This window comes from Oryctolagus cuniculus, chromosome 2, assembly GCF_051225735.1.
Source record: "Oryctolagus cuniculus isolate XC-2025 breed Fujian yellow rabbit chromosome 2, ASM5122573v1, whole genome shotgun sequence".
NCBI classification, from domain to species: Eukaryota; Metazoa; Chordata; class Mammalia; order Lagomorpha; family Leporidae; genus Oryctolagus; species Oryctolagus cuniculus.
The window spans coordinates 180,526,066-180,538,306 of record NC_142868.1 but is presented as its reverse complement, the minus strand read 5'-3'; the positions used below and the strand labels follow the sequence as shown (position 1 = coordinate 180,538,306).

General features: G+C 47.0%; 1 protein-coding gene across 3 annotated transcripts in view; it reads right to left on the bottom strand.

The window, feature by feature from the left end:
• Positions 1-6,048, bottom strand: part of PPM1G (protein phosphatase, Mg2+/Mn2+ dependent 1G) — a 32,766-nt gene extending 26,718 nt beyond the window's left edge. Inside the window, exon 1 of one of the 3 annotated variants that reach the window (XM_017340854.4) lies at positions 5,683-6,048. In XM_017340854.4, coding sequence (XP_017196343.1) covers positions 5,683-5,802 — 120 coding nt within the window. In that variant the 5' untranslated portion in view covers positions 5,803-6,048. The remainder of the gene's footprint in view (positions 1-5,682) is intronic. The other 2 variants (XM_002709952.6, XM_089326642.1) reach the window with 2 other exon arrangements.
• Between the last annotated feature and the right edge of the window lie 6,193 nt (positions 6,049-12,241).

The following is a 12,241-nucleotide window of genomic DNA, read 5'->3' as shown; positions in this document are numbered from 1 at the left end:
ACAAAATGTGACATCTCCATACAGCAGAATAGCATTCAAGCATTAAAAAAAAGAACACTGAATGATTTGTTATGTAACACTGATGACCTAAAATACTACTACTCTTAAAAATACTATTCAGTGAGATATACAGTTAGATAACAGTTATGATTCCACTTCTATAAAATGTTCAGAATAGATAAATCTGTAGAAACAGAATGCAATTTAGTGATTGCCATGGGATGGGAGAGATAAGACCAAGTGACTGGTATGGGATACAGGGTTTCTTTTTGGGGTGATGAAAATGTTCTAAAATCGAATGTGGTGATAGCTGTACAAATGTGTATTAATATAAAATAAAACGGAATTTTATCCTTTAAATGTGTGAATTATACCTTAATAAAGCTGTTTTAAAAATGGACCTGTAGGCCGGCGCCGCGGCTCACTAGGCTAATCCTCCGCCTAGCGGCGCCGGCACACTGGGTTCTAGTCCCGGTCAGGGCGCCGGATTCTGTCCCAGTTGCCCCTCTTCCAGGCCAGCTCTCTGCTGTGGCCCGGGAGTGCAGTGGAGGATGGCCCAGGTGCTTGGGCCCTGTACCCCATGGGAGACCAGGAAAAGCACCTGGCTCCTGGCTCCTGCCATCGGATCAGCGTGGTGCGCCGGCCGCAGCGCGCCGGCCGCGGCGGCCATTGGAGGGTGAACCAACGGCAAAGGAAGACCTTTCTCTGTCTCTCTCTGTCCACTCTGCCTGTCAAAAAAAAAAAAAGGACCTGTAGGAGCTGGCACTGTGGCATAGTGGGCTAAAGCCTCCGCCTATGGCACCAGCATCCCATATGGGCACCGGTTCAAGTCCCAGCTAATGCTCTTCAGATCCAGCTCTCTGCTGTGGCCTGGGAAAGCAGTAGAAGATGGCCCAGGTGCTTGGATCCCTGCACCATGGGAAACCCAGAAGAAGCTCCTGGCTCCTGATCAGCCCAGCTCAGGCTGCTACGGCCATTAGGGAAGTGAACTAGCAGACGGAAGGCCTCTCTATCTCTCCGTCTGTAACTCTACCTCTCAAAATTAAATAAATAAAATATATTCTCCCACATGGGTGCAGGGCCCAAGGACTTGGGGCATCTTCTACTGCTTTCCCAGGCCATAGCAGAGAGCCAGATTGGAAGAGGAGCAGCCGGGACTAGAACGGGTGCCCATATGGGATGTTGGCACTGCAGGCGGTGGCTTTACCTGCTACGCCACATCACCAGCCTCTATACATTTTCAAATATTATTTATTACTAAAAATTGATAGATCCCATTGAACTAGTTCTGGATAGAAACAAAAAAACCACCCTACTGAAATCAGAAATCAGTCTAGAAAATATCAATAAGCATTAGTTTTAACTTCAGTTCTAAAGATTTGTGCTTCCAGATAGCATAACTGTTAAGTGCAGCTTACAAGGCAAAACCACTAATCATGTCTAAATATCTATAGTCAAATTCAGGTCCTTACTCTCAAAGTACAATTCCAAAATGATAACCCAAAGGAGAATCAGGCAGGGGTGGAGAAGTAGTAGTAACAAATGCTAGGAAGATTGGGCAATAGAAATTTTTGTACAACATTCTTGAAACCTTGGGGACTAGTTCTGATTGTATCTTTCAGTTGATTGAGAACTTACATAGGGCAGGCACTGTGGTATAGGTGGTTAAGCTGCCACTTGAGACACTGGCATCCCATATCCAAGTGCTGGCTGGAGTCCCAGCTCCTCTGCTTCTGATACAGCATTCCTGCTCAAGTGCCTAGAAGGCTGCAGAGAATGGCTCAAGTGCTTGCATCCCATCACTCATGTTGGAGACCAGATGGAGTTCCTGGCTCCTGGTTTCAGCCTGGCCTAACCCAGCCGTTGTGGCCATCTGGGGAGTGAACCAGCAGATGAAAGATCTCTGTCTCTCTCTCTCTCTGGAACTCTTTCAAATAAAAAGAACTTAAAAAGGAATGGCATAGAAAATAATTTTTCCATATTCATGGGCATTTATATTAGTGTTGAATGATGAATAGGTACTACATGTTAATCAAATGAATAGAATTCCCTTTTATCAAATGTGCTTTGGGCCAGTGTTGTGGTGCAGAGGGTTAACCCTCCTACAACACCTGCATCCCGTATCTTCACTACTCCACTTTCAATTTAGCTCCCTAATGCACCCAGGAAAGTAGTGGAAGATGGCCTAAAAGTTTGTGCCCCTGCCACCCATGTGGGAGACTTGGACGAAATTTCTTCCTCCTGGTTTTGGCCCAGCCCAGGCCTGGCCATTGTAACCATTTGGGGAGTGAAGCAGCAGATGGTTCTTTCTCTCTCCATGTCTCCCCCTTCTTCTCTGTAATTTTGCCTTTCAAATAAATCAATCTTTTTTAAAAAACACAAAGTTGCTTAACTTCATCCTCGTCAAAAGAATCCTGATGTGGTACACTAAGTAAAAAGTGCTGAAACAGATGAGATGCTACTCTGAAGACAATACTCTTCAGCCTTGGACGCCTTCTCTAAAAGGGAAACCCATGGCATGCTCGTGATGTCCTGTTTTATATTTTTCTCATTAATATAATGATTGAAAGTGTCATACACTATCTTAAGAACTTTCTGCTCAGTACAACCTCTAAATTCCAGATGACTTCTTATTGCCATTAATAAGCCAGCTCCTATATGGCAGGAAAGAGCTGGTCTACTCAAAATCATACTGCAGGAATTGATACTGCCTTTAATAAATGGAAATATAATTTATAGAAAAACTCCTAACTTTCCACAGAAGGCTGTTTTGTCACTTCTGGAGAACCTTACAATCAAAAATTGATAGCACCTTTGATACTTTAAAACTATATTAACTAAATCTTCTTTCAGATTGGACTTGTCATTAGTCAGTCTTCATATATTTCTCAGGCAACACTCCCAAGTCTACCTTATTTAAAAAAAAAAAAAAAGCCTTTATTTTATCTAATTGTGAGGCAGAATGACAGAGACGGCGAGACAGAGATCTTCAATCTATTGGTTCACTCTGCCAAATGGCTGCAATAGTGAGGGGGTGAGGGCCGGGCCAGGCTGAAGCCAGGAGCCAGGAACTCCATCTGGGTCTCCCACATGGGTGGCAGAGGTCCAAATACTTGGGTCATCTTCTTTTGCCTTCCCCAGAACATTAGCAGGAAGCTGGATTAGAAACAGAGCAGTCAGGACTTGAACCTGCACTGCAGGCATTGCAGGATAAAGCTTAACCCTATGTGCTACAACACCCACCTCTTAACTCCAAAGCACATCATCTTAACCAACTGAGGGCTCTCCAGACCATGAAGAAAGAAGGGAGGGGAACATCAATCGTAGTATTAGGAAAACCCCTCCTCAAAATACCTGGTTCCACAGCAAAAGTGACAGGAGAGAGGCAGAAAGTATAAAACGCCAGCTGTTGATGGCTGCCATCCTTGCCTTAAGAGAAGGGGTTAACCTGTCCTAAAGCTGAATCTATGCAGCAGTCAGGATTTTAGCAATCTTCATAAGGTATATTTTTATTGTAACAATACCTCACCTGAATCATTAGAATCAAGCAAATAAGGTAAACAGACTTTATTAATTGGTGGAATTAAGCCCTAAAGGTTCAGAGGAATAGGAGTACACTTTCTAAAAAGATTAAGACTCAGGCCAATGGTCAGGGTTATTTTCCTGCCAGTGCAAAGAAGCTATGTTATATTTTAGGAGAGTGGAATAAAGCCAGAGGAAAAAGCATCAACGAAACAGAAGAGTCCAACAGTACTTCAAGAGGACTTCATTAGGGACAGTTAACTACCAACGAGGCTAAATTCAGCAACAGCACATGAGGAAGATTTTAATATCCTAGTGGTTATCTCTCAGGAAGATTAAGATCTAAAGAACAGTCTGGCGAGATTACACACCAAACAGCCCCTGATGAAAGGTCACTTTCTAATTACCAGAGAAGCCAAAAACAAAGGGAAATACCTTGCAGTGAAGAAACACATGGCACAGAATTGCTGGGCAAACAACTTGAAAACAGAGTATCGAAGCACTCAGTTCATGCAGAAACTGGAAGGGAGAGTACCAAAGAAAGGGAAATACTACAGCAGAGAAGGAGAAAATCAAGAATGGGAAACTTGGAGAAAAAGTCTTGCTGAGATGCCGTATTCACTCAAGTCTCACCTTAACTGAAAGTGTCACAGAAACAGAACCTCCAGAGCACCCAATGTCAAGGCCTTCCTGTCTAAGCTGTTTCCAGATGTTACCAAAACTCAGACAATACCTTTGCCAAGCACCCAGTTACACTACACACCAATCCCAATGAAATACGAATGCCAAACTTCAGCTTGACACAGACGATACCAGCATGTGGTGTCTTGGAACAATCTAATCCTACAGATTCTTTCCAACAAGACAAGTGTCCTAATCTTTCCCGGCCTCAGTTTCCTAGCTGTACAAGGCAGGAACCAAGTGAGGTGACACAAAGTGCAGGATCCCCTTCATTCTTGAACTGTTATACCTAATGAAAGAACCATTTTTAATGTCTGCTGTGGGTATAACATTTGAGTCTGACAACAAATCATTTAGGTTCATGCTGTCATTCCAGAGCTAACCACAGGGAGCAGTGAAAGATCTGAAAAATTCCCAAGAGAGCCAGTACTTGGCTGCTACCTGAAGCCCACCTAGGCAGCGGATAAAGCCTCAATCCCAGACATAATTAGAGCATTTCTCTGGCCTCTCTGCCTAGAACTCAATCACTCTTCACAAACACACACCTTATCCATCTTTTTTCCTTTCCTTCTTAACAAGGCTCTCCTTATTCTTTGTAGTTTCACATCCATTTTTCCCACTACTATTCCTTCTTATCCAGATTTTCCCCTTTTATCGAGTGAAATTTTCTTAAAAAAAAAAAAAAAAGAAAGAAAATGAAAGTTGTAAGTTGTGGTGTGAAAAGAAATTAGTGACTTCGAATCAAGGAAATTAAGCTACAACAAGCACCTGCAAATGACAATTATTCAGTAAGTTTTAGAGAAATCCCAAGGGGGTGGGGGCCGAGCAGAATAAAAAAGAAAAGTCCAGTGTCTGCCACAGTATTTGTCTGCAAAAGTCATAAAAAGCCCCGAGGAAGCTTACCAAGGAGTGACAACTCCGAGAAGTCAACCAGAGCCTGGGAAGCCAACACACAGCGCCCAAGGCCAGGGAACTAGGTGTTAAGAACGTGAAACAGACTATTCACCCGGGCTTTGCTTTTCCCTGTCAAGTTCCTCGCCCAGAGAGACCTCCCCACGTCATGTATGTTTAAAAAAATTCAAATTAAAAAAAATAATAATAAGCCGCTCCCATCTACCCGCCTGTTCCTCGAAAAGCAAATGAATAAATGGTCCCTCGTTTCGTCTTTACTCCCACACAAACCCGCACACCGTTTACGAGCACGGAGGGCTGGGGCGGCTCGGGAGATGGCGCGAAGGCTCGGGGAGAGGGCGGTCAGTGGGCGGAAGGTGCCTCTCCCACATGGCTGAGCCTCGCGCCGCTGGCCACCGGCACACGGCCCCCAAGCGCCGACCCCGCGCTCGCTGCCGCCCTAAACCGCCGCTGCCGACACCGGCTCGCGTCTGGGACCCTTCCCCGGGGAGAGCCCCATCCCCCGCTCCCTTTCTCCTTCGGGTTCCCGCCGTGCAGTGGCCAGCCGACGGGTCCCTGCCGCCTCACCTCCATAGAGACGCGCCAGCCCTGCATGGCGGAGAAGCCATAGGGCAGCGGCAGGCGCGGGGCACCGACCCCGTCCCCGGAGCACTTCACTGTGTTGGGCTGGGAGAGGTAGGCACCCATGGCGGCAGCTGGCCGGCGTCCTCAGAGGCAGACAAGCTGGGCGCGACCCGTGCCGGCGCCGGAGCCGGAGCCCCCGGGGCGCGCGTGGCAGGAGCAGGCCGGTGAGCGCGGCCGACGCAAGGTGCCGGTGAAAGGCGCGAGGCCGGCCAGGAGGCGGTAACGGGACGACAGCACAGAGGGAGCGGAAGCGGAAACGGCGCAGCTCCAGACCCCGCCCGGCCGGCGCGGCGCGGCGCGGCGCGGCGCGGCGCGGCGCAGCGGGCGGGCATTTCCTTAGCAACTTGCCCCGCCCGCGGGGGCAACGGCCCGCCCAACCGCCGCTCCCGCGAGACTGGCGCGGCCACGCCCACCAACGGCCGCCGCTCGCGCGGCCCCGCGCCCCCATCTTGCTGTCTGTGGTTTTCGGTTCCCTGTCCGCCGCCTCTCCATAGCCTTGTTGTCTGGGCCTCCCGTGTGTCGGACCCGGCGCTTCCGGTCCGCTCTCGCGTGGTATCCGCCCCTCTGCCCCCCGGCCGGGGCCACAGACTCGGCGCACGCCGGCCGGTGGGGTTCGGGGAAAGTTGCCTAGCATTTGCGTTTACGCAGTTCCTCCCGCAGGCCTAGACTAAGAGACTGCGCGAGGGTCTTTTCTGACAGGAAAATGAAGACCTGGGTGAATGACATAATTGGGAGTAAACACAGTGCAGAAATGCGTGGTTCAGCCTGCTAGCTGAGGCGAGCTCCGAGGAGGGGTGACGAGCCCTGGCGTCGGGGATTCGAACGCTCAGACGGGACCCGTCGGGGTTGTGTTGTGCCGAGGGAGAGGGAATTGGGCCCGGGGTGGCAGGAGAGCCGAGTGGATGGAGCCGGGGCGGCGGCGAGTGTAGGAGGGAGCCGCCCGCCTCCGGGGGCTAATGGCTGTGTTAACTCCGACGTGAGTAGTCTGGCTTGGTGGTCATGCTGGCGTGGCATTTTAGCATCGCTGGCGTGGTCCGCGTGGACGAGGCGAGTCTGGGCGCTGTAACTGGTTAGAAGACTCCAGCAGGAGACGAGAAGGGCTGGGCCCAAGGTGATGGCAGATTGGCAGAAGGGAGATGACAGGACAAATCAGGCAGTAACAGTGGAGGATTTAGTCATAGGTTGGATTCAGGGAGTGGAAGGAAAAGGAATTCTGGAAACTCAGAGTATTTTAATATACAAAAGTAAGGGGCCGGCGCTGTGGTGCAGCCGGTTAACTCCCTGGGCTGAAGCACCGGCATCCCATATGGGCACGGGTTTGAGACCCGGCTGCTCCACTTCTGATCCAGCTCTCTGCCATGGCCTGGGAAAGCAGTAGAAGATGGCCCAAGTCCTTGGGCCCCTGCACCCGCGTGGGAGACCCAGAGAAAGCTCCTGGCTCCCGGCTTTGGGTCGGATCGGCTCAGCTGCAGCCGTCGCAGCCAACTGGAGAGTGAACCAGCAGATGGAAGACCTTTCTGTCTCTCCCCCTCCCCCTCCCCCTCCCCCTCCCCCTCCCCCTCCCCCTCCTCTCTATGTAACTCTGACTTTCAAATAAAATAAATAAATTTTTTAAAAAATATACAAAAGTAGTCATGGCTTCCTCTTACTTTTCTAATAGTCCACATTCCTTGACATTAATTTTCAAGTGCGCGTCTCCGCTTTCTCTCATTTCCCCTGCAACTCAGTGTTTCAGTCATATTTTTGGGTGCCTCCCGTGCTTGCATCTGCGGAACACACTTCTCTGCCCGCCCTATAGACCGTCACTTCCTACCTCTAATACCCCTGCACTAGTTGGCCTCCCCACTGGTTTGTTTTTCCTGCTGAACTATAAACCATGAGGAAGTTAAAAACTCCCTTGAAGTTATTATCATGGTGTCTCCCAGCAGCGTAATTCTTGGATGTGCTCAGTAATATTTAAATATTTGTTGAATGAATGATGCAAAGGTTTTGACCCTGAATGAAAAAATCTGGTGGGAGCCATTAATAAAAAATTGGGCAGTTTGCAAGGGTTATAAGGGGACTGTGCAAGTTTTGGGAGAAAACAGTCTAAGGTGACATGTTGAAAATACTGGATTGGAATTAGGCCATGAGGATAAAAGAGAATATCAACAATTAGGCTTGCAGTCTCTGACCATGGCGGTGCAGAAGGATCATGAAACCTCTCAACTGCCAAGGCTGCTGCTGCTTCTCCTCCTGCTTCTTCCTTTGTGTTTTTATTTCCATGAGAGTAGACGGTGCCATGCATTGTGTAAAGATCTTTCACAAATTATTTCCAATTTGAGTTTTTCATCTGTTAGACAGACATACAACTACTACATACAACCTACTCTTTGAGATTACCCTAAGAGTAAGGAAAGCTGAGAGACTGGCGTTGCGATGCAGCTGGTGAAGCCCAGACATGTGACAGGCCGTATCAGAATATCGGTTCCAGTCCCAGGTACTCTGGTTCCAGTCCAGTTCCCTGCTAATGCCCCTAGGAGGCAGCAGATGATGGCCCAAGTGCTTGGACCCTGCCACCCAAGTGAAGGACTTGGATGGAATTCCTAGCTCCTGGCTTCAACCTGGCCCACCCCTAGCTATTGCAGCCATTTAGGGAGTGAACCAGTGGATGGAAAAAATCTCTGTCACTCTTCCTTTGAAATCTTTAAACAGAAGCCAGGTACTAGCACTAAGTTCTCCATGAATGCTGCCTTAAAAGGCTGGCGTTTATTGAATATTCATACATACATGCTAAATCACATCAAATTATCTGCACAAAAAAAAAATAAGAGATGGCGGGGCCGGTGCTGTGGCATAGCAGGCAAAGCCACCGCCTGCAGTGCCAGCATCTCATGTGGACGCTGGTTTGAGTCCCCGCTGCTCCACTTCCCCTCCAGCTCTCCACTATGGCCTGGGAAAGCAGTGGAGGATGGCCCAAGTCCCTGGGCCCCTGCACCTGTGTGGGAGACAGGGAGGAAACTCCTGGCTCCTGACTTTGGATCGGGGCAGCTCCAGCTGTTGTGGCCAATTGGGGAGTGAACCAGCAGATGGAAGATCTCTCTCTCTCTCTACCTCGTTCTCTCTCTCTCTCTCTGCTTCTCCTTCTCTCTCTGTAACTCTTTCAAATAAATAAATCTAAAAAAAGAAAAAAAATATGGCCTGAAACAAAACAGACAAGGAACATGGAAAAGAAAATAATGACAAGTAAAAATGCATTGGGAGAGCAATGGTGTCACGAAAGAGAAGTGGAGATACTAAGGGACTTAAGGAAAAAGGTGGAAGAGACAAAATATGAAGATGATGCTCTCTCTACTCTCTTCCGCATCCTCCCCACCACCACCCAAACCACTACAGAACCTTCCAAGGACACAACATTTCATGCTTTGAATTAGAGGGCAAAAAGGAGAAGAAAAAAAAAAAAAACCTGGCAAATAAAATCCCCACTCAAAACATATTCACAGATTGGCAGTCATGAGTCTGTCTTTAAAGCATGAGCTACAATAATCTGGCTCTTCAAATGTGATAATAGAACCAGCTCCTGAATGTGTATATACTTTTTAAAAAATGTTATTTGAAATAAATAACTTTATGCGAAAAGCATTTATTTGAAAGGCAGAGCGACAGAGGAGAAACATCCATTCCCCAAATGGCCACAACGACCAGGGCTAGGTCAAGTTGAAGTTAGGAGCCTGGAACTACATCTGGGTCTCCACATGGGTGTCAGGGAACTAAGTACCTGGGCCACTTCCACGGCTTTTCCAGGCACTTTGTCAGGGAGCTGGATAGGAAACAGAGCAGCTGGGACTTAAAAGAGTGCGCCTTGGGGGCCAGAGCTGGCTCAGTGGGTTAACGCCCTGGCCTGAAGCACCGGCATCCCATGTGGATGCCAGTTCTAGTCCCGGCTGCTCTTCTTCCGATCCAGCTCTCTGCTATGGCCTGGGATAGCAGAATAAGATGTCCCAAGTCCTTGGGCCCCTGCACCCGTGTGGGAGACCTGGAAGAAGCTCCTGGCTCCTGGCTTCAGATCGGTGCAGTTCCGGCCGTTGTGGCCATCTGGAGAGTAAACCAGTGAATGGAAGACCTCTCTCTCTGTCTCTACCTCTCTCTATAACTCTGTCTTTCAAATAAATAAAATAAATCTTTAAAATAAATAAATAAAATAAATAAGTCTTAATAAAAAAGAGTGCTCCTCTATGGGGTGCTGGCATCAACAGGTGGCAGCCTAACCTGCTGTGCCATAATGCCAGCCCTGAGCTTGTATGTACTTGAAACACTGGTCTGAATGAAAAGATCTCTTCAACATGAAAGGCCTTCAAAGAGTTCATGGGAAGTGTGTATCACAGATATATGAATTTCAAAAATGTTTGCAATCGAAACTTTTAATTCTATTTTGATACTTGTAGATACCTTTATTCAATAACAAAAAATAAATGGGATTGATTTGTTCTGGACAGAAGTAACCAATTTTGAGCATTTGGTAATTCCTTCACATATTCACAATAATATATTCTAGTACCATTTTTGCTTTTTCAAAAAATTCATTAGATTGCTGATATTGTGGCCATTTCTCATATTGGTCAAGCAATGAAGATAACTGACATCAAGACATTTTTTTAAAAGATTTATTTATTTGAGAGGCAGATTATCAGAGAGTGGGAGAGACAGAAAGGTCTTCCATCTGCTGGTTCACTCCCCAAATGGCCACAACAGCCGGAGCTGGGCTGATCCAAAGCCAGGAGCCAGGAGCTTCTTCTGGGTCTCTCATGCAGGTACAAGGACCTAAGCACTTGGGCCATCTTCCACTGCTTTCTCAGGCCATAGCAGGGAGCTGGATCAAAAGAGGAGCAGCTGGGTCTTAAACTGGCGACCATATGGGATGCTGGCATCACTGACGGCGGCTTTACCCACTATGCCACAGAGCCAGCCCCAAATACAAGGCATTTAAAAACATTTATTGTCTGTTTTCATTTGCCTCTCAAACAAAAGAGAAAAGTTGGTTAAGCCAGTGTTACAAACATAAACACCTACTACTTGCAACGCCCCAGCATCCCATTTCATCCATCTTCCTGTTAATGTACCTGGGAAAGGAGTAGAAGATGGCCCAAGTGCTTGGCCCTCTGCCATGCAAGTGGGAGATCTGGAAGGAGTTCTAGGCTCCTTGCTTCAGCCTGGTCAATCCTGGATGTTACAGCTATCTGAGGAAGTGAACTAGCAGATGGAAGATGTCTTTTTGTCTTTGCCTCCCATTCCTTCTTCCTGTCACTCTGCCTTTCAAATAATTAAAAAAAAAAAAAAAAAAAGACACTGGGAATGCAAAGGAGCCCAGTTCAGCCAACTTTGCCATAAAGTCAAATGCTTTAACTTTAGAGTGACACCAATTCAATGGTAAACTTAAATGTAGACTCAAGATAACTCAGAAATGTTAATCCAGATGATTATGCTAATAAAATATGCCAATAATAAAAATATGCTAATATGCTCATATAACATAATAAGTAAAACAGTTTATAAATTCTTAGGCTTGTATTGTGGCATAACAGTTTAAGCCACCCACCTTCAGAGCCGGCATCCCAGCTGCTGCACTTCCGATCCAGCTCTCTGCTAATGCACCCAGGAAAGCAGCAGAAGATGGCCCAAGTCCTTAGGCCTCTGCACCCACATGGGAGACCTAGAAGAAACTCCTGGCTCCCGGCTTCAGCCTATTGCAGCCCTGGCTGTTGTGTTCATTTGGGGAGTGAACCAGCAGATGGAAGATACCTCTCTTTCACTGTATCGCTCAGCCTTTCAGCTAGAGAAAATAAATCTTAAAAGAAAAAAAATCTCATGGTGGATTCAAAGTGCCTTGGAAATACAAGACACCTAGAGGGCAATGGGTCACAGATTGCAAAACTGCTTATGGAAGATGTTAACCAAGGAGAGAAAAATAAAAGTGTAAGAAATTGAGAAATAGGTCATTCCTGGCTTTTCCTTCCATGCTTTTCTTGGGGTTCCTAATTCTGTTTTTGACTCTTCTTTCATGTATTTCCTTCACATATGATGACATTACTCTATTCATAAAATAGTAGCTTTGGAAACAACAGTTTTGATGCTATAGTATATTCCCTTTATTTTTATTTTTTTAAATTTTATTCACTTGAAAGGCAGAAAAAGATCTCCCATCCCCTGATTCACTCCTCAAAGGCCTGAAATACACCAGACGAGGCCAGATTGAAGCTGGGATCCAGGAACTTAATCCTGGTCTCCCACATGAATGGTAGGGACCCAACTGCTAGAGCCATCACCTGTTGCCTCTTTAGGGTGTACATTGACAGGAAGCCAGAATCGAAAGCAGAGGTGGGAGTTGAACCCAGGCACTCCAGTATGGGATATGGGCATTCCAAACCACTACACCAAATGCTTGCCCTTGTACTCATAAATTTTAAAAGGATGCTGAATGTGTGTGTGATGTTTCTGCATATTATGATATTTTGACATTTTAAAG